Source organism: Corticium candelabrum, chromosome 21 (assembly GCF_963422355.1).
Source record: "Corticium candelabrum chromosome 21, ooCorCand1.1, whole genome shotgun sequence".
In the NCBI taxonomy this organism is placed as follows: Eukaryota; Metazoa; Porifera; class Homoscleromorpha; order Homosclerophorida; family Plakinidae; genus Corticium; species Corticium candelabrum.
Window position 1 is genome coordinate 1375048 of NC_085105.1, and position 21957 is coordinate 1397004.

The 21957-nt window shown below is 45.7% G+C and overlaps 3 protein-coding genes across 3 annotated transcripts; 1 reads left to right on the plus strand and 2 right to left on the minus strand.

Moving 5' to 3' along the window:
- Positions 1 to 1843: 1843 nt before the first annotated feature.
- Positions 1844 to 4977, minus strand: LOC134196411 (uncharacterized). The gene is made up of 5 exons (XM_062665526.1): positions 4868 to 4977; positions 4685 to 4802; positions 4539 to 4621; positions 4336 to 4474; positions 1844 to 3735 (listed from the first exon to the last, which is right to left on the minus strand). Exons 1-5 carry the CDS (start codon positions 4883 to 4885, stop codon positions 2243 to 2245), a joined length of 1851 nt encoding a protein of 616 aa, XP_062521510.1. The 5' UTR covers positions 4886 to 4977; the 3' UTR covers positions 1844 to 2242.
- Positions 4902 to 9409, minus strand: LOC134196803 (uncharacterized). The gene is made up of 6 exons (XM_062666024.1): positions 9265 to 9409; positions 9082 to 9205; positions 8118 to 8203; positions 7924 to 8056; positions 4998 to 5553; positions 4902 to 4920 (listed from the first exon to the last, which is right to left on the minus strand). Exons 1-6 carry the CDS (start codon positions 9307 to 9309, stop codon positions 4902 to 4904), a joined length of 963 nt encoding a protein of 320 aa, XP_062522008.1. The 5' UTR covers positions 9310 to 9409.
- Positions 9410 to 18445: 9036 nt separating this feature from the next.
- LOC134196710 (uncharacterized) lies at positions 18446 to 21835 on the plus strand. Its single transcript, XM_062665928.1, has 3 exons — positions 18446 to 18518; positions 18585 to 18774; positions 18848 to 21835. Exons 1-3 carry the CDS (start codon positions 18469 to 18471, stop codon positions 20708 to 20710), a joined length of 2103 nt encoding a protein of 700 aa, XP_062521912.1. The 5' UTR covers positions 18446 to 18468; the 3' UTR covers positions 20711 to 21835.
- Positions 21836 to 21957: the final 122 nt, after the last annotated feature.

A 21957-nucleotide genomic window follows, 5' to 3' on the forward strand; every position in this document is an offset into this window, starting at 1 on the left:
GGTAGAGGGCGGAGTGGGAGTAGAATGCACCTGAGTGGGGAGCCTTGTCTGTGGTATCTGCACACTGTTTGTGCTGCCAAGAACTCCGACACAGGGTAATGAAACTGGGAAGGTGGTGGTAGCTTGACAAGTGTATATGCTAGAGTTTGATTGACGTTGAGTCAAGAATTCTTGTTTTAGTGTATCATGGCTATCATGGCTGTAATGGTTTATAGGGCCAGCTGGCTTGCCAACGGATTGGCCATTGCGCAAGAGATGCAGCTGCCAATCTTGGTATTGAGCTGATAGACTCTGTCCTTTTAGGATGCACGTGAACTCTAGTCTGTTGTCTTGCTTTGAGCGGAGTTGAATTGTACAGACTGGTCTGGCTGTAAATCAAAAGCAGGTAGACTCCGAGAGTAAACAATTAAGCAGACACACACACACACACACACACACACACACACACACACACACACACACACACACACACACACACACACAGACACACACAGACACACACAGACACACACACGCACACACACACACACACACACACACACACACACAGAGACAGACACACACACGCACACACACACACACACACACACACACACACACACACACACACACACACGCACACACACCACACACACACACACACACACACACACACACACACACACACACACACACACACACACACACACACACACACACACACACACACACACACACACACACACACACACACACAGACACACACACACACACACAGACAGACACACACACGCACGCACACACACACACACACACACACACAGACACACACACACACACGCACACACACACCACACACACACACACACACACACACACACACACACACACACACACCACACACACACACACACACACACACACACACACACACACACACACACACACACACACACACACACACACACACACACACACACACACACCACACACACACACACACACACACACACACACACACACACACACACACACACACACACACACACACACACACACACACACACACACACACACACACACACACACACACACACACACACCACCACCACCACCACCACCACCACCACTTCCCACACTGAGATTCTGCGCTGTCGACCCACCTACGTATTGTAAAACTAGTCGCACCGCTGTAAACCCGTCTGCTGTACACTTCACCTCGCCATCATCTCCTCTCACCGGAGACGCCGAAACGGTAAACACCCCCTGGGGATTGGACGTTCCCACACGGAATCTGCTCTTTGGCAATGTCGCGCGAGAGTCATTGTAGTCCTTGTAACAATAGCCGTCCAATGGCCTCGTGCTGTCGCACCCGAATTGGAAGGTTAGCGTGCAGTCTTCGACGACAATGAAGTGGGTGGCGGTACCAATCAACCGACACGTTCCCAGCGCCTCGATTTGTTGATCACAGCACACAACCAATACAATCGAAAAACGCAGGATTCGCTGCCATGCCACCATCATTTCGCCCGTCGCTTGACAGGATAACTGACGTCATGCAACGCCCATGTTTACGTGAAATGGGGAACATTGTTTCATCATGCCATTACATCATCGGGGAATTTGAGTTAATTAACTTAGTTAAGCTACGCGCTGAAGGCACTTGTCACAACGAGGTGACTACATACAAAGCGCTGAACCTAAGGTGTGATGCATCCATGTGGGCAAGTTACCGGAAGTTAAGAATCTTGAGTATGACACAATTAATATTAATACATCGCGTTGCTACAGTAACTAGAAAGTTAAGAATCTTGAGTATGTATGTATTGAGAATGACACAATTAATATTAATACATTGCGTTGCTACAGTAACTAGGAAATTAAGAATCTTGAGTATGTATGTATTGAGTATGACAATTAATATCATTACATTGCGTTGCGATGTACGATTAATATCAAAACATCGCGTTGCCACAGCAATTTTCGTGCCGAAAGTTAAGAATCTCGAGTGTTTAATATCAATACATTGCGTTGCCACTTTCGTGACCGGGGGTTCAGGATTAATATCAATACATCGCGTTGCTACAGCAACTTCCGTCACTGAAAGTTAAGAATCGTGAGTATAATCAATACATCGCGTTGCCACCTCCGTAGCCTCGGTTCCAGACGCTTTCCCGTATTGACTACTGCACGTGACAAGTATATGGAAAACGTATAGTTAACAATTAATATCAATACATCGCGTTGCTACAGCAACTTCCTATCAGTTTCCACTAGCCGCCGCTCCAAGTAGCTCTTGTCGAGAAGTAAAATCCGTAATCGCACGGAACAAGCCGTTCATACGTCCTCGCGACGGCTTCGCTTCGGCAACGATTCTAGACGCAAAAGTCACTAATTCCGCGAGTTTCACGTCCTTCAGTTGCTTTCGAATTCGACACAACGAAGATGGGCGAATGCAGTCGCGCGCTCTCTTCGCTCGCCCTACCAGGATGCTTGCGTTTCGCAGTTCTTCCCGCATTTTGACGACAGCCTCCTTCAGAGTCTCAACGACAATCTTTTTTGACTTCTCTCTGGCGCAGACGTACTCTATTTGACGTATTTCGGTTTCGAGTCTTTGTCGCGTCGATTCCGTTTCCCGTATGAGCGATTCGAGTTCGGATAGAGCAGTTTGAGTGTCGCTGGAGTTGAGATTGCGGCTCGCTCGATCAACATGCTCTAGAGGACCGTCCGATGACGTCACAATTGACAAAAGATGGCGGACCTTTGATTCGGTGTTTTCTTCTCTTTGTGTAGTAGATGACTTCGAGACCGCGTCTTCTTCTTTCGTGCTGCCGTCTCGCTGTCGCGTTTCTGGTGTCTTCGCGGCGGCCTCGGATGCACTTGCTGTGGTACGGTGTCGCGCTTTATCCGGGACAGCTGAACGGTGGGGTCCAATGCGAGTGTGGCGGTTTCTAGACCGTTGCGGTCCACTGCGAGTGTGGCGGTTTCTAGACTGTTGCGGTGCGAAGTCGGTATGCTGGTGGACGGACGCTGTCAACGCCATTTCCTCAACCGATACACCGGCGTGATACGCCTCCACTAGGGCTGAATAGTCTAGCCCAATATCTGTCGCCATGGTCGCCAGGCTAGCGTGCGCTAAGCCGCCTTCGAATCCGGCGGGATTCAAGTTCGTGAGAAAGTTGCTGACTTGCCAGACTAAGAGCTTGTTAACGTGTAATATTTCCTCACCGGTGAGCTGCCGAGAAAACGACGTTCGTACCAATTCTTGAGTTTCCTTTAAACGTGTCATGAACTTGGATGAAAACGCATTGGGCGCCAGTTTTGTTGACGTCATCAGGTAGGTCTGCGCATGCTCTCGTATTAGCATCTCGCCGCGTGACGTTATCACTACTGCTGCCGCCATATTCTGACAAACTGCCAATAGATGGACAGCACTATAAGGACATCTTGCGTTCCCCAATTCTCGAACCATTAGGGCGTCCATATTTTCAAACGCTGACGCGATTGTGTCGCTAGTCGTGTAACCTGTCCTACAAAGAGTTCGAATATCTCCCTTTATCGTCTCCCATACACTTCGTGCTACGTCGGATGTGCGCATGATCCCGAGTTCTATCGCTATTGCGTCGACTGCCGCCATGCTCGCTTCGATTTCCTGTTCAACGGATGCGATACACCGTTGGTTGGACTGGACAGTGAGCAAGAAGCATCTCAGACGGTAGTGGTAAGCCAGATGAGCCACTAGAGCCCCTCTGCTTCCTACAACAGACAATTTATTAGTAAATTTGATAGAAATCTACGTCCACACTGAGCGCTTTCACACACAGGGTTAACTCGGGCTAACTCGGGCTAGGGTAACTCGGGTAGGGTTATGATACCCTTACTCCACCCAACTTGCGTTCACACGTAGAACATGGGTAATTAGATGCAGAAGATCTAGAGTAGAGCGAATACATTGATTACTTGAACTATCTGTGTTGAGAATGCTTGAGTTTGTGCGTTGGCGCGATCGATTCTAGGGCGTGTTTTGCATATATTAGGGCGTGTCTTCGCTTACCTCCACTCTAATATTTTACTGCTAATTATTAATAAAAACATTTTTAAATAATTAATAAATATTAATTTATTCCACTGTTTAGCTATTAATTAACCCGGTTTAACCCTAGTCTTATTGGAGTCTAACCCAAAGTTAACCCATTTAACCCAAGTTAACCCTGTGTGTGAAAGAAGTCACTATTTACTTGATTGAATTAGTGTACAGTCTGCCAGAGTAACAGACACCGATTACGTGACACACAATACTGTAGGGGCCAGCGCGCATGCGGACTGCCTTCTGTGATGTGACGGCATTTCGTTTACCTATTTCTTTAGCGGAGACGTTTCTTGCAGGATCTCCAGAAATGCCAACGTTTTCCGTGTCCTCAGAGGTAACAGATAGAAACGCTTTTAGCGTAGCTTTGTGTTCGCTGACGTTCCTCAACACTAGGACATCATGTTCCTGCACAGCACTGATATTGTAAACGAGCCATATAGCAATACGCAGTTTGCTCTGAATAGATCACCTCGCAGTCCTCATATCCAAGAAGCCACATAAGGCGGGAAACGAGCGGTGTTGCCGTGGTTACCAAATCAAACGCTGTTTGAGCTGAAACGACAACACAGCGTTCTCGTATGGTGTAGTAAAGGTTTATCTAATTCAATGATTTACAAGAATTGAGATGCATTGTGGTTTCTCCTTCTGATTCTACTGATCGGTTAACATGGAGAGCAAGTATTTGAACAAAAGCGCGATATTTCGCGGGATTTACTGCTTGCCTGATCAGTTCCTGTTCAACAGCAAAGTTGTAATGCTATCTACAATTAGAAACTAAAAAGTTACAATCTAGCTTACCAATGTGTCCTTCATCATTTCAATCCGTGCATTCTCATCTGTAGGTCTCGCTTCTGTCGTGCGGTAGCCCCCCGCGGGAGGCCCCAACTGTCGCAAGCTAGACAAGAAGTTCTCCGTTTGCCACTTGAACCTTCCATAGAGCTGCTCTCTTTCATCGGCAGTTAGTCCACGTTGGCACGCCGTGTCCATCAAGGACCGGACCTCGTCCATTGAGGTTCGATATTCATCAGACAAGATCGACCGTGAAAAGCGGCCTTCATTACGTCGAAAAATAGGAAACGCGTGCGACGGAATGGGAGCCGCATCATACGTCATTCTGGCGAGAGCTTGCAAGTTCTGTAGGTAGCTCATAACGCCGTGAACATGGAAAGAGAATTTTGTTTCCACTTCCTCGTTGATCATTTGGATTGTGTCAGACAAAGACTTGTCCAAGGTTTCGCCACTGTTTGCGTCTGGTGTGGTGACGAAGTCCAGAGCTGCTCGTTTGCAGCTGTCCCATACTTCTCGCACTCCGAATTCTGGCTGCATAATGCCGAGTTTCAATGCTGCTGATTCGACCGCTTGGAAACTGCGAACGAGTTTGTCTTCTTGAGTGTAGAGGAGAGGCTGCTCGGTGCAGCGTAGAACGAGAAGGATGCGAATGTAGAGATGGTAGCTGATATAGGCAATGATGTGAAAAGTATTATCTATAAAAATATCAAGTAGTGTGATTAATTAATTGGAAAGACAGTTTTATAAACAAACTAGCAACAACAACAACAACAATAATAATATAATAATAATGTACTATGAGCGCAAGATTCTACATCGTGATGTCAGTCCTACTTGCCGCATGTGCAGTGTAGGCCTGGAAACAGTCGACCACATTGTGGCAGGCTGTAGTGCTTTGGCACCGACGGACTACACTGATCGACACAATCAGGTGGCCTCCATCATTCACTGGGATGTTTGTCGCCATTTTGGGGTTCCAGTGGAGAGCAGATGGTACCGGCATCATCCTGATAGGCTTGTGGAGACGGATGACATTACTATGATGTGGGATACCACCATCCCCACTGCCAGGAGGATCAAAGCCAATCGTCCGGACATCTGTCTCAGAAATAAGAAGACAAACACTTGTCTTCTTATTGATATCAGCTGTCCTGCTGATGGCAACATTGGCAAGAAACATGCTGAGAAGTTGGCAAAGTACAGCGACTTGCGAGTGGAGATAAGCCGCATGTGGCATTGTCGAACACTGGTGGTTCCGGTGGTCTTGGGAGCTTTGGGCACAGTGCACGCAGGTATTGCACGGTGGCTGGACATTATTCCAGGTCATCACAACCTGCAGCACTTACAGAAAACAGTGCTTCTGGAATCTACTCGGATCCTTGGTAAAGTCATGTCTTCTTTCTAGACAGCCGTGATGGTCTAATTACTTCTGAAGCAGGGTTTGCTTCCGGTACTTGTAATAGACTTTACAAACCAGACTGATCTGCTTGAGCACGACAGATAATAAATTAATAACAATAATCAGCTCAACTCGACTGATATATCGGACACCAGAGACTGACTGTAATTAATAGCTCATAGTTTTTGTTTGATTGACTGTAATTTTTCGCTTGTAGATTTCTTTCTTTACTTCTTTTGCTATTAGTGACCCAATGATTGGTTAGTATATGTATGTGTGTATGTAAGTATGCATGTATGTATCATAAATGACAGTATGTAGCCTCGTCCCCAGACTCATGTGAGCCTGGCACTGTCCGGTCCCGTATGACACTTTCAGTCTCCCGAGAGTCTGGGGACAAGGCTATATGTATGTATGTATGTATGTATGTATGTATGTATGTATGTATGTATGTATGTATGTATGTATGTATGTATGTATGTATGTATGTGGCTCAACCTTAGGGGCTCTTGTATGTACGTAGGTACAAAAGAATGTATGTGGCTCAATTGGTTAGAGTGTGCAGTTGGGAGATTGGAAACATCCGGGACCTTTGGGTCAGAGTTCAAGTGCGGGAGGGCCACATACATAAGTTCCCTTGGGCAAGGAACTAACATACAATTGCCTCTCCCAGTTCTGTCCAAGCAGCAAGTTTGAAGTTTGAAGTGACTAAAGTACATATAGTGACTGTACATGTGAATAGTGGTAGATTGTAACAAGTAGCAAGTACTTAGCATCTGCGGTAACCTGGGTCCTAAGGGCCCTTGTAACAAAAAAATGTATGTATGTGGCTCAATTGGTTAGAGTGTGCAGTTGGAGATTGGCAACATCCGGGACCTTTGGGTCAAAGTTTGAGTGCTGGAGGGCCACATACATAAATTCCCTTGGGCAAGGAACTAACATACAATTGCCTCTCCCTCTCTCCGGAGTGTCAGGTTCTGTCTACAGCAAGTATCTACTGCAAGTACAGCAAGTGTGAAGTACATCATAATGACTTCTGATAGTGACTTCTGATACAGTAGTGTTAGATTGCGGTGTTAGATTGCAGAATAGTGATTACAGTATCGAACCTGGGCCTTAGGGGCTCTTGTATGTACATATGTACAAAAAATGTATGTGTGTATGTATGTATGTATGTATGTATGTGGCTCAATTGGTTAGAGTGTGCAGTTGGAAATTGGCAACATCCGGGACCTTCAGGTCAGAGTTTGAGTGTGGGAGGGCCAAATACATAAGTTCCCTTGGGCAAGAAGCTAACATACACTTGCCTCACTCTCCGGAGTGTCAGTTCTGTCCAAGAAGAAGAAGAAAGTGACATATAGACAGTGACTGCTGATAGCATTGTAGCATCATAGCATTGTAGCATTGTAGCATCGTAGCATAGTCATTGCAGTATCGAACCTGAGCCTTAGGGGCTCTGCTATGTACGTAGGTACAAAAAAATGCATGTATGTATGTATGTATATATGATTGCAATGTAAACGTTTTGTACTGAGTCTTAAGGACTCTTTCAATAAAAACAGAAAAAAATGTATGTACCTGTATTACTATAACTCTGTGAATAAAGGATGATAGTGATAGTAATATTAATATTTACTGAAAATACATGTACTTACATATGACTTACTTGCATCTGGTGGTGGTTTGTCTGCAGCTGGGTCTCCCACTGTCACCAAAATCTGCGGTTCAGTAACATTGCAAAAACTTTTAAGAGACGACAAGTGCTTGTTGAAGTCAAGCATAAACAAAGTTCCTTCTGACTGTTAATTAAACAAATTGACATCAGTGAACTGAAACTGCATGAGAGCCAATCAACGTCACTTGTGAGATCTCCTCATATCCCAGCATTACCACCAACTGCTTAGCCAAGTCTGTCTGAGACAATACTTCAATAAAGATTTCACAAGCTGAAAAACAGTGATGAAGCATTTGTCTACTGGATAAGTTCAGAGTTAATTGAATTAGATTACAAACAATAAATAAAAAGTTTTGTTGCATAATGAGTATGTTTTTTTCCATATATATTGTAGTTGATACCATCATTACACTTTAATACCTATCACTCACTGTGACACACACACACACACACACACACACACACACACACACACACACACACACACACACACACACACACACACACACACACACACACACACATCTAAAATCCTAAATGTCAGGAGCTGCCTCTCAGAGGTCACGCCCCCAGCTGTTTAGCTGGGCCCTGTGTGCTACTCAGGGAACTCTGGGCCTGCGCTAGCAGACTCCTGGAGCCGGGCCAGGACTCGTAGGAGCACCGACTTGTGAAGCCAACTGTGGTGTGAGCACCCGAAGTCTCACCAGGACCCCAGTGGCTGATGTCACGTCACAGCCGATGGCCACTTAGGACCCCAGTCAATGACCAGGTACTCGTTTATACTCCTGAGTCGAGAAAAGCAAATGTGTGTTAGTTTCTTGCTTAAGAAAATTATACCATAGCCCGCCATCACTGTGACTTGAACTTGTGATCCTTCAAGGTCCCGGATGTACACACTCCATAAGATGACTTTCTAACCAACTGAGCTATCGCACCACACACACACACACACACACACACACACACACACACACACACACACACACACACACACACACACACACACACACACACACACACACACACACACACACACACACACACACACACACACACACACACACACACACCACAACTACGCAAACGTACAACGGTGCAACAACCAACTCTATTATCAGCGAAGTTTCTGTCTAGAGAACGAAGTCTCACTCGTGTCAATATTGCTGTGGCGGGTGCTCTGGCCGTTGCTCTTCACCAAATGCCATGCTGTGCGATGAACAGCGTTCAGAAATCGTCTGTAGTCGAACAGAGAAATGACTTCCTTCAGAGAATTCTGCCATAGAGACTCATTCAATCGTCCAGCATCATCTTACATCATCACAGTCTACTTACCAATGTTTCCAAAACAGACGACGAGCCTGCAGTTTGAGATTCCATCTCTACACTTGTTCACTCAGTGCTGTCTAGAGTATCATTATGGCGAAAGATCAAGAAACAGTGACGTCCACAAAATTCCCCGTCACGTGACTTGATGGGGTCGGTCCCGTAGGCTTGTGCATAGCATTCTCTAGTTAATTAGACATGATAATTTTATGAAGATAATATTGAACCTTCTCAGGCTCGCAACTCACTGGCTATGGTCACGCGTACTCTCCGCTTTGGCAATTAGTTAATTAAGGCATCTATTTGCTAGATAGGAGCACAAACAGTTCAACTGTTGAGCCAGGCCCGGCGGAGAATGGTGGGCTGGGTGGGCCACGGCTCACTCAACTTTGAAAGTGGGACTTTCGCCAATGGACTTTTGACGAGAACTTCGGAAAATTGGTTCTAGTGATTAATAAATTAGCCATTAATGAATTTTACGTTTATTGTGGGCGAGGCTTGACCGCGCAAGACCTGCATGGCCCACCCAACATCTGGAGTGCTCCGCTGGCCCTGCATGTGTGCTATACAGGTTGAGTTGCGATCAATCAATATACTCTTCGATCAGAAAGCAATTAGTCTAGTTAATAGCAATCAACGACAACAACTCATGAGAGAGAACTTTACAGATTTGTACTATAATAGCGTTAGTAATGACTGCGTGCATGCTGTTTCTTCTGAATCGTTTGACTCTCCGTCAGTTCCCGCTTGAGTATCAAACTCACTCCAAAAATTAGGTTCTTACCCGTCATGGTATCGATGCGGTACGCCGTTCGCGATCCGGCCACCGTCTTTCCAATCTGTTCACCAAACTCGTCGAACGCAAACAACGTTTTCAGTGTGCCATCGTCGTCCCTTGTCTTCCAGAGAAACGTGGAACACTCCGTGGCTGAAACGCGCCACTATCCCACTCGTGTGGTAATTGTACGACCCCGTGTACTAGCACACGTGTATGTTGTATGCTCCCAACACCATCTCGTCTGTTCCTTGTTTGTCCGTGGCCCGTAGTCTTCATTCGATACGTGCACGCCGCCTGCGTTTCCACCCGACGACGGGCAGCCTGCGGAGTCGTCAACCATAAACATTACCTGAAAATTGTCATCACCGTAGAAGACCAAGTCGCCCTTGCTGCGACAGGTATGGTCTGCTCCGCTGCTAAAATCTAGAAACAAGAGCTGACGGAAGTCGACGAGGAGAAAGTCTGACGAAGACGCGACGGCGACGCCGATTCTCTCCGCAATTCAATAATGATGAAAACGTAGAAATTGTCGATGGTAAAGACGGTACCGTCGGTGGATCCGCCCGCCGTTCCCGCGCGAGTATTCTATATGGTTAGAAAGTATGATTCCCGGAGAAAATTCTTAGGATTAGAGTTAGAGTTAGAGTTATAGGGTTAGATCGAGGTCGCTTTCAATTTCTATATACGACACACATTTTTAGAAAAAATTTAGTCCGGGACACTTTCTAAGGGGACGGTATTTCCTCCCACAATGGTTGATATATAAATCGAGCAAGCCAGCTAGCTAGGGTACCTGGACGAGTGGAGTCGCTGCATGTGGGCTTGGGGAGTTTAGAGCCCCCAATATTAGTAAGTGCATGTGGCATTTTAGACAATAATTGCACAAGGTCTTAGTACGTTGTACCCATGCAGCAGCCGGCCTCCCTAATTTTGTAGATCTAGCGACGCCACTGCTTGATACACATGCAAGGATTACTGGAAGGATAGCGAGCCTAGACAATGGTGGATCCAGGGTTTTTCAAACGGGGCACGGCCTAGGCTCCTAACAATGTGACGTCACGAAACCACAAATCGCAGAATTAATAATTGATTATGCACTGATAACAAAATCAACGAAACATCGAAACATGATTCTACTTTATTATACTATACCTACCTCTAAACTATATATTACAGTCTGCGCATGCTCATAGACCTCGCAAGCCTTCCGAAAACGGGGGCGCCTGCTACACTAGATAATACATATCTTCCACTGCATATACGTAAACTAGGGCCATTCGAATGCCTAGAACGAGTAGTTGGAATGCCAGACACATTAGATAATTCCGGCGGTGACAAACGTACGGACGAAATAGTTACACATCAGAAGTGGAGTGTCCTGGCGTCATTTTCTGTGCTAATGCATTATTGTCCAGCAATGACTTTAGTTTCCTTACTTTCCCTCTTCAATTACCATCAATGTTTGCACGTCCGAGGAACCCCGTCGCACAGTGACTAGGCATACCAATAGCTCCTAAAGTATTTCTAACTGTAAACAACACAACTGTAACCATTGTGTTACGGTAAGACTATACGACGTGTTTAGTGATCTAGCACACTCCTTTTATCTTTAACAGACAGCACATGCAGTGACGGATTTAGATGGAGTCCGTGAAATTTTGGGCACGTGTCTCTTCTAGATCCGCCACAACTTTACATTCGAATGTGAATTGGCTCATCGCATCGCAGTGGATCTATGTTGTCAATTCTAGTGCAAACAACAAGTTTATTAGGACTGTATTATTTTACATGTCATGTGAGTCCTGGTGACGGACGACCATCTTGAAGGCCTAGTCCTCTAGAGAGATGTAAACACAAAAAACGTGTGGTTAAGATTGTGACATTAATTGTTCTTGCTTGGTAAATATTGGATGATGATAACTCATCTATACATACACTCATGTTCATGCACACCCAAAGAAAGTGCTTGTGCAGCTATGAGGTTACAACGTAATTTAATGATTTTCGTCTCTTTGTCTGCCCAACACACACACACACACACACACACACACACACACACACACACACACACACACACACACACACACACACACACACACGCACACACACACACACACACACACAGTGTACGTCAAGCGTTCACGGAAGTACGTGAGACCAGCTGGTGCGGTTGAAATTGTATCGATATTGCCACGCCTACAGCATACCATTCCAATGGTGTACACGCATCGCAACCTATCACCACATCGAAAACCCACGCTTTTCAAATATTTATTTGAATTGTTTACTTGCCAACGATCTCTGCCCTCGAAGGCTTCGGACAAAACAATTTTCAAAATGTGGTTTCTAGTAGGCGCACGTGTCTAGTAGCACGCATTCACGTGACGGCCTCACACGACATTCTACTCGTATTACCACGCTCCCTATCAAGATACACACGTACATGTCTGTCGTTGTAGGATGACAATTGTCGTCGAATACAAAGACAACAGACAGCCTATCTAGACTTGTAGTTTTAATTTGTCCGTTTTAGTCGCATTTACTTAGTTGACTTATCTAACGAGGGCAGTCACTGTTGTCTCTCCATGCCATTATCCCTTCTCCTGTTTCACCCAAATGTATCCTCGAGTACCCACGTGCCTAGAGATGTTGTGCTTTCAGATGATCTCAACCCTCGTATGTAAATCGTCCGAGAATGTCTCGTCTTAGGTGACCAGTACCGCAACCGTGGCGCGTTCTCGAGCATTCCCGTTTTGTATATACCTTATCGCACTCACGCAGCACTGGAACTAGAACTATACTGAGATGACCGAGTTCATTCGATCTCCGATGTAGCTTATAGAAACCGTAATAATAACATAACACAAGGTATGCTGAATGCATGCTCGACCCCCGACGCTATATATCTGCGTACACAGCGAGTAGCAATCAGAATTTGTGAGCAAACGATGGGACACACTACGGTAGTAGCATTCTCTCTCCTCTTCTCTCTCTTTTGCCATTGCTCCTTCGGCGAGTCGGGCACCGATGCGGGCCACAATGCGACCGTTGAAGTCTCCATCACGGATCTCATCGACAACTCGACGGCGCATGAGTTCATCAATGAGAGCAAATCGCTTGAAAAGCCGTCGCGCGTCGTCTGTCGACCCAAGGTTGTCGTCAAGCGTCCGACCGACGAGTGCCGGGTACGCAATATAACTCGAACCTTCACTCACCCGAGATGTCGGCCGCTGCACGCGGTCGTGAGAGGCTGCGGCGGACGGTGCCAGTCGTCTAGCGTCACGTCGTACCTGCGCAATGGTGTTTACACCGACTGGTCGCATCCGACGTTTCATACGAGATGCAGCTGCTGCATGCCGGTGAAGAGAAGATACGGACGGGTCGTGCTCGACTGTCCCGACGACGAGCGTTTGAAGAAGCGCACTGTCAAGGTGGTGGGAGCGGAGTCGTGCGCGTGCCGACCGTGTACGAGCTAGTGCGAGCTTCGGCTGGACAAACGGACGTGACTATCTTGTTGTTATTGCGTTAGCTAAGATTTGCTAAAGTTTAGAGATGTTCTAGAATTCTGCTGAGGAAATAGAGTAAGCCGCTGATACAATGTGGGTGTTTTCCTGCTCTAGTGTTGGGGTTGTCGAGTAAATGGATGCATGCTGGAGCTCTGGCCATTTGCGAGTTTCCTGAATTGTGATTGGTGATCGACAGGTCTACACGTTTGTGCTGTGAGGTATTGTGTATGTCTGGCTGCTGTATGGTGTGGGGTTGTCGGGTGGATGCATGGATGCTTTGTTGGAGCTCTGGTCATTTGGGAGTTTCCTGAATTGTGATTGTTGATTGACAGGTCCACACGTTTGTACTGTGAGCTATTGTGTATGTCTGGTTGCTGTATGGCGTGGGGTTGTCGGGTGGTTGCATGGATGCTTTGTTGGAGCTCCAGCCATTTGGGAGTTTCCTGAATTGTGATTGTTGATTGACAGGTCCACGCGTTTGGATTGTGAGGTATTGTTGTATCCGATAGCGGTAACAACAACGAGTTGTTTGACTACACGTGTTTAGAAATACTAAACAACAAGGAAATCGGGTGATCGACCCAACTGGTCGACATTCTATGGCGTCCGATGGATCCCCACGATTGCTCCTTTGTCTGTACGGACGCTTTGAGTCTAGACTTTGACTATATATAGCTTAGATGTTGTGGTGAGAGTTGTTGGTATTGGAATCGCCTTCGGGGGTCATTGTTCGGAATACAAAGATGCAAAGCGGTCCTCTAATTAGTTAATATATGCGTAAAAATGCTACTGCATCGAACTGTTTAGTTTGTAATCCGAAATTCGGACGACAGAGCTGGTGGCGTATCGTTTTACCACACTTTCTCACAGTAACTAAACGCCGTATTGTATACACTAAAGTCTGAACACATGATGTCATCCACCTACATGTTTCGTCACACAATTCTTTGTGCGATGGTCTGTACGGTGATTGATTCGATTTGTGATAGACCGAAGAGGAAAATGATTCGACTTGTAGTCGTCAATAAGTACAATTTGTGTCAGACTATCTGCTATCCTCGAAAGCGATGGTAATGATGGCAGTATCGCGCGCTGCGATGACTTGTACACGTACTTGCAAGCTCCCGGATGTCACAAATAGGTATCAAAAACATAAGCGTGTGTTGATGCTTAGGCATGTATTTGTTACTAGCATCTCGACCCAGCGTTGCCCGGGTAACATTAGACAGGTGGAGCTAGGGTTGCGTATTCTTACATATTATAGGTATTATAAACAACACTTATTCACCATACGTATGTATATCAATTAAAGAGAAGAGAGTATAGAACCTCTTTGTACACAATATTCCTAGTCTTGACTTCTGGTGCAAAGTAATGTAAGCGTTTTCCGTGCCCAACGCGCGAGCACGCTACATAAACTGTCCATGCATACAAAAAGCAAGGATTTGCCAAATTCAGTCCAACTTCCTTGAAAGACTGACCTTGAGCTTTGATAATTGATATTGCAAAACTAAGTCTAATGGAAAACTGAAGCCTCCTAAATTCAAATACAGTGTCTGTTGGAATGATTGGTATGCGTGGCAAAAGACGGCTTCATCCTTGAAACTGCCTATGAGAATCGTCGCTTTGATGACATTGCAATTGGTGAGTAATGTCTGAACAACCAACCTTGTACCATTGCATAACCTAGGAGGGTCCAGGTTTCTCAAAAGTACAATGGTGCACCGATTTAAGCATCAAGTTGTGTGGTGGAAAAACTGAAATTTACAGACAATCTAAAAATTCTGCTGGATAGTTCACTTGTTGGTCGGAGTCCAAAGCCGAGTCAAACGATTTGTAGCACTTTTGTTCTCCTGGCAACTTTTGCAACAACTTGAAATTTATGGAATCAACATCGTCATTTCTTGGTGAAATGACAGGCTAGTTTTACGCGACAGGAGTGTCGCTGTGTGACCGCAGTATTATGGTGTCGTTGCAATTGCCACGCGTTAATTGGAAACCACGCACACGTCACGCAGACGTCAGTGTGACTTTAATAACAACAGATGTCCCATGACTGACTTGGCTACACTCGATATCGATAGAGCCAAACCCAGGCATGAAACAGATATTCTCGTGGTATGTGCATGGGGATCGTAAATTCGAAGTCTCACCGCGATCACGTCCTGGCGAGATTTCACTTGGAGATGGACTCCTCGGTTGGCGAGATTTCACTCGGGGATGGACTCCCCGACAGGGGACCGTCTACATACCGAATCGTGCGTTTGCATTGTGGTGTGGAAAGCAGTCTTCATGCACGGTTTCGTGGCGATCGGCCCGGCAGTTTTGGCGAGATTGATGTTACAGCAGACAGACAGATCAGACTTTTATAGATCTAGAGAAGATAAAACAAAGTAGTTTGTGCATCACACTCTCTACCTTTGATACAAATAGTCATCAGCCAGTGTACGCTTACACATTCACGATGGTTGTCCCGTACCAAGCACTCACGTACATGTAAAACAATACAGTCTTACTAAACTCGTTGTTTGCACTAGAATTGACAAATTAGATGTGCTAATGTAGGATGAACCAATTCACATTCGAATGTAAAGTTCCGAGAGGTGTTCTTGCTCTTAGTTTGCTGTTCGTCTACTAGACGAAAAGATCAAAGCTAGAAACCCAGATAGATCAAAGGAGTGAGTTGAACTCAATAAACATGTATAGTTTTACCGTAACACAATGGTTACAGTTAGGGATACGCTATATTGGTATGCTCTAGAGTCACCGTGTCCCGATGGGGTTACTCGGACGTGCAAACATAGAAGAGGGAAAGTAAGGACACTAGAGTCATTTCTGGACACTAATAAATTAGCACAGAAAATGACGTCAGTACACTCTGCTTCCGATATGTAACTTTTTCGTCCGTAGTCTAGACCATTTTTCTCGCGCACCGCCGGATTAAGAGTCTGACAGTGACAGTGAGTCTGGCATTCCAATTGCGCGTTTTCGACATTCCAATTGCACGTCCTAGGCATTCGAATCGCCCTACTACAGTATTTCCCTCCCAATTATCTGGTTGGGGCAACCAATTATTCGACTCAGTCAATCAATTATCCGGTTGGGGCAACCAATTATCCGACTCATGGTTTCAATTATGAGCAGTGTAGATATATGGAAGCGTTGGTTAGAGAAATAATAGCGCGTACTGACGGATGTTGTCGCCGTACTGCTGCACCAGTAAACAGGGTAATTCTTGTTTTCGCTATTAATTAAATCACGGAGGAAAAACCATCAGTAATTGTCTGGTAATCAATTATCGCCCACCAGCGCGGATAACCACACAGAGACATGACGCAGTTGCAGTTGTTGCAGCGAGGGTCAGACTCTTGTCACAGCAAGACGGCAACTTCTGCTAGATTTGTGTTCTGACGCACTAAAGGACTTAGCAGGTGCTCTAGGTCTCAACGCGCTTTCTAGCTAACGTGTACTCACCGTAAAGCTGCACATGCAAGCAAAATTAGAGAGAATATGTACTGTAGAACTCGGCAGAATTAACAACCACACTACTCAAACACACGTTGATAAAGTACATGTTACGTCTACAGTCTAGGTAGCTCTAAACTCTCCAGGTCGATCGCTAGGCGATTGTGAATTTGTTTCACTCAGAATTGGATGAGGGCGAAGCTGAGAGTGTCGGTGGTGCAGTGGTCTTTTCTCTCATGTCAATGAGACTGATGCGAAAAGAAAGACAGCAGAGCGGTTCAGTTGCGGCGCGCTGCAGCTGGATCCTCACATTCACATGTAGTAGCTTAATTGTCATAGCGTTTCCCACGATGCTATCAATCTGCATCAGAGAGAGTTTTGACTGAGACCCAAAGCACTGAACAACTAACCAGCGATGCAAGGTGAGAGTTTCATTCGCGAAGTGTACAGCTTGCCAGAGCGACATCGGATAATTGGTTGCCCCGATCGGATAATTGGTTGCCTGAAGCGGATAATTGGTTGCCCCAACCGGATAATTGATTGACTGAGTCGGATAATTGGTTGCCCCGACCGGATAATTGGGCGGGAAATACTGTAGTAGTCTATATGCAGTGGAGGATCTTTATCATCTAGAGTGTGGTGCAGCATGCATACACGCCATCCTCCATACACGCCATCCTTCCTCCTCCCCCCGTTTTCGGGACGAAGTAGTCGACGAAGAAGGCTTGCTAGGTATATGAGCATGCGCAGACTATGTTTAGAGGTGAGTAGTAATAGAATCATGTTTCAATGTTTCATTGATTTTGTTATCGGTAATAAATCATTGATTTTGCAATTTGTCATTTCGTGACATCACATTGTCAAGAGCCTATAGAGCGTCCCTCTCCGGTTTGAAAAACCTTGCCTCAGTCATTGTCTAGGCTCGCTATCTTTCCGGTAATCCTTGTGTCCCCAAGCAGTGGCGTCGCTAGACCTACAAAATTTGGGGAGGCCAGCTGCTGCATGGATACAACATTTATAAGACCTTGTGCAATTGTTATCTAAAATGCCACATGCATCTACTAATATTGGGGTCACATGCAGCGACTCCACTGGTCCAGGTACCCTAGCTGGCTAGATTTGCTTGGTATCAACCATTGTTGGAGGAATACTGTCTCCTCAGTAAGTGTTCCCAGACTACTAAATTTTCTAAAAAATCTGTGTCAAAAAGCGACCTCGATAAAAACCCTAACCCTAGCTCTAACCTTAAGAATTTAGTCCTGGAGAAAACATTTCTTAAGGGATCATACTTCTTGCCACATCATTTCTAGTCAACAATTTATTAGTGGTTAGACAGTCAGCACACGGCATGACGTTGTTCCATACGCAACTTCCGGTGTGTGGTTTTTTGTCATTGCGATGTTGTTGCTAATTATAATATTGTAATTGCTGACGAAACGTCAGTATTCAACCAGATCTGCTAGAATGTGGACACTCCGTCTCATTGCGACACGAATTCTGATTCTAACAGCTTGGTATACTATAGTATACAGTGCAATGCCGCATCAGTTTAGTTACCGTTTACTACATTTTTTGTCTAGGTTTGTCATTGAGACAAAGACAAACACGTGCGATCGAAACCCAGGCATTTCCATTTCTAAGAACGGGACGGTTTCTCTGTCTTTTTGTGGTGATCTGGTGCTGCAAGCGGGTAGAGAGTCCGATGAACAACGCACTGGTGGTGTAAAGATACTAGACAGCCCTCTGATCACGAGCTGGCACCAGTTAAAGGTGTGATACGTTGCAATAGAATGATATCAGTGTTCTCAAAGTGTGACAACTATGATGTTGTCATCATCTCTAGGGTGAGAAGGGTGAACCCGGAGGAGTGTCATCCAACCGCCTGGACCAACTCGAGAACAAACTTGAAGTGCTAGCGACAAGCCTCGAGTCTTCGATCACGAACACTCTCCTCGAATTGGATTTCGACTGTGGACACGATTCGTACGGTAAGTCGACGGGCGAGCTGTGCTACGAAGGAGCCGACGGCTTCAAGGCGATCCTCACTGCGGACGAATCCGACGGAAACTATGGCGGACTCGCTAATGGCGTGCACATCACCAACACCGCCTACGGAAACCGCAAAGTGGGCACCTCCGATTTCGTCTTAGGCGCCAACAACGACTGGATAAATGGCGATAATGCTAGATACAACGACCACAGCAGCGGAATCGTCGCCAGGTTTAGCCACGGAGCAACGTCGGTGCGATTTGCCGACACCGACGACGACGGCACCGTCAAGATTCTCTACGCATTCGATCAGTGCGGCAAGCTCATCGGTCAGACGGCAGCCGGGAGTCGCAAGACATTCTCGATAGACACGACGGCGACCGGCGGCAACCTCATATTTTCCATCGAGTTCGACACACTGCCCAACAACAATGGTGGTTCTAATGACGGAACATACTTTACAATAGACGATCTCGTCGTCACTGGGAAGGTAAACAACGACACGGTGAGGACCAGATGTCTTTTGCCACCGTGCGGATGCGACTGCGACAGGAACAGGACACTTATTCGATTGAACTTTAACGACGGAAGAGACAGTTTTGGTCGCAGCCACGGCGAGTTGATATTCAAGGGTTCTAACGGTTTCACGGTTTTGTTCACGGACGACGATTCGAATGGAAATCGCGGCAATATGGCTAAGGGCGCTCACATTTCGAACCTAAACTATGGAAACAAGAAGGTGAATACCAAAGATTTAGTGTTAGGAGCGTACAACTCGCCCTACAGTATGACCACTGACAACTATCACAGCTCGGGCATCGTAGCGCGCTTTAGTCACGGTGTCACGACGGTCGGCTTTGACGACACCGACGATGACAGCACGACCAAGTCTCTCTACGCGTTCGATGAGTTTGGAAACCAGATTGCGGCCACGTCGCCCGGAACGCAGATACCGTTTAGTGTCGACACCGCGGCGACCGGCGGGAAGTTGATCTACGCCGTCGAGTTCGATACTCTCCCGGGAACGGCGGGCGGATCCACCGACGGTACCGTCTTTACAATCGACAATTTCTACGTTTTGGCATCATTGAACTGCGGAGAGAATCAGCGACGCCGTCGCTACGTCTCGTCTCCGTCGGACTTTCTCCTCGTCGACTTCCGTCAGCTCTTGTTTCTAGACTTTAACAGCGGAGCCGACCATACCGGTCGCAGCCAGGGCGACTTGGTCTTCTACGGGGATGACAATTTTCAGGTAATGTTTACGGATGACGACTCCGCAGGCGCCACGGGTGGAAACGCCGACGGCGTGCACATATCGAATGAAGACTACGGCTCGGACAAACAAGGAACAGACGACTTGGTGTTGGGAGCTTACAACACCTACACGGGGTCGTACAATTACCACACGAGTGGGATAGTGGCTCTTTTCAGCCACGGAGTGTTCCGTGTTTCTCTGGAGGACACGGACGACGATGGCACACTGAAAACGTTGTTTGCGTTTGACGAGTTTGATGAACAGATTGGAAAGACGGCGGCTGGAGCTCAAAAGGTGTTCCGTATCGATACAACCATGACGGGTGGGAAACTCATTTTTGGAGTCGAGTTTGATACTCAAGTGGAAAGTGACGGAGGGTCAAACGACGGGACATTTTTTACTATAGACAATTTTAGAGTGGAGGGCACTGCTTCAGAAGAAACAGCACGCAGTCACTACTGATGACTGACGAGATGTCCAACTATCTAATGCGCTCTTGAGCTTGTTGTTGTTGTTGGTTGCTGTGTGTGTGTGTGTGTGTGTGTGTGTGTGTGTGTGTGTGTGTGTGTGTGTGTGTGTGTGTGTGTGTTGCATTCTGATCAAAGAGTATTGATTGTCGCAGCTCGATCAACCTGTAGCACAACTACTTGTACTCTTATTAATTAAATGAATGCCAAAGCAGAGTGCACGTGACCAATGACGTCGTTACGAATGAGCCCGAGAAGGCTATGGCCTTTCAATATTATTAAGTGCGGCCTTCATAATTAAATTGCCGGAAATTTTCCCAATCCGATCAACATTCAAAAGTGAGTAAGTGGGGTAAACGCTTGTTTGGATTGAAAATGTCTGCCACTAAAATTTAGCTACTTGGGAAAGTGAGGCTGAAACAGCTAGCCGTTCTTTGGGAACATCGAAAGCAACAGCTGCTACTGTTCTGTGGTGGAGGCTCTTGGCAACCATCAAGTGTCTTTGCAGTGTGAGCTCGTAAACCAAACCATTGGTATTTAATATCAACGTTTTGTATTGTGATGTTACCCAGTAGTGTACTACCATATATGACTCTGTCTCGCGTGGCTAAACCTTGGTGTACGCGGGGCGGATCGATAAAACGGGAGAAGGTCTGGCCACGCGAGACTACTGTAGCAACCAGAGCCGTATATATGGCTCAGGTAGCAACCTGTGGTTCAAGTTGTCTCGCAAGAGTGCTATTTATGTATCAAAAACTTTCAGTCTAATTAGTGATATTTAATGGTGCTAGCATGTGTCAGACGTTTGTTCGAATTGAAGGGTGAGAGGGTGGTCACCGGATCAGAGAAATGTCCAGTAATTGAATATGCCCCTTTTTGCTTGCAAAATCAAAATCAATATAAATTTTTATATTATATTTATTTATACTTTATATCCCAGCATATCTAGGCTCGAATGTCCAGCCGGTCATCTCCCCCTTCCCTGTTGCTTTTTACACTCAACGTGGTTTCTAAGTCACAATATTACAACATAATAAAATATTTATCCAATACAAAACGTGATAAATCGAGTTGCAAAAAATATTTGATCAAAAATTTCTTAATTTCAGCATTTATAAATTTAATTAATTTACTAATTTACATACTTTATTAATTTACTTAATTTATTATTTTACTTAATTTATTATTTTACTTATTTACGTAATTTTTTAATTTACTTAATTTACTTAATTTATTAATTTA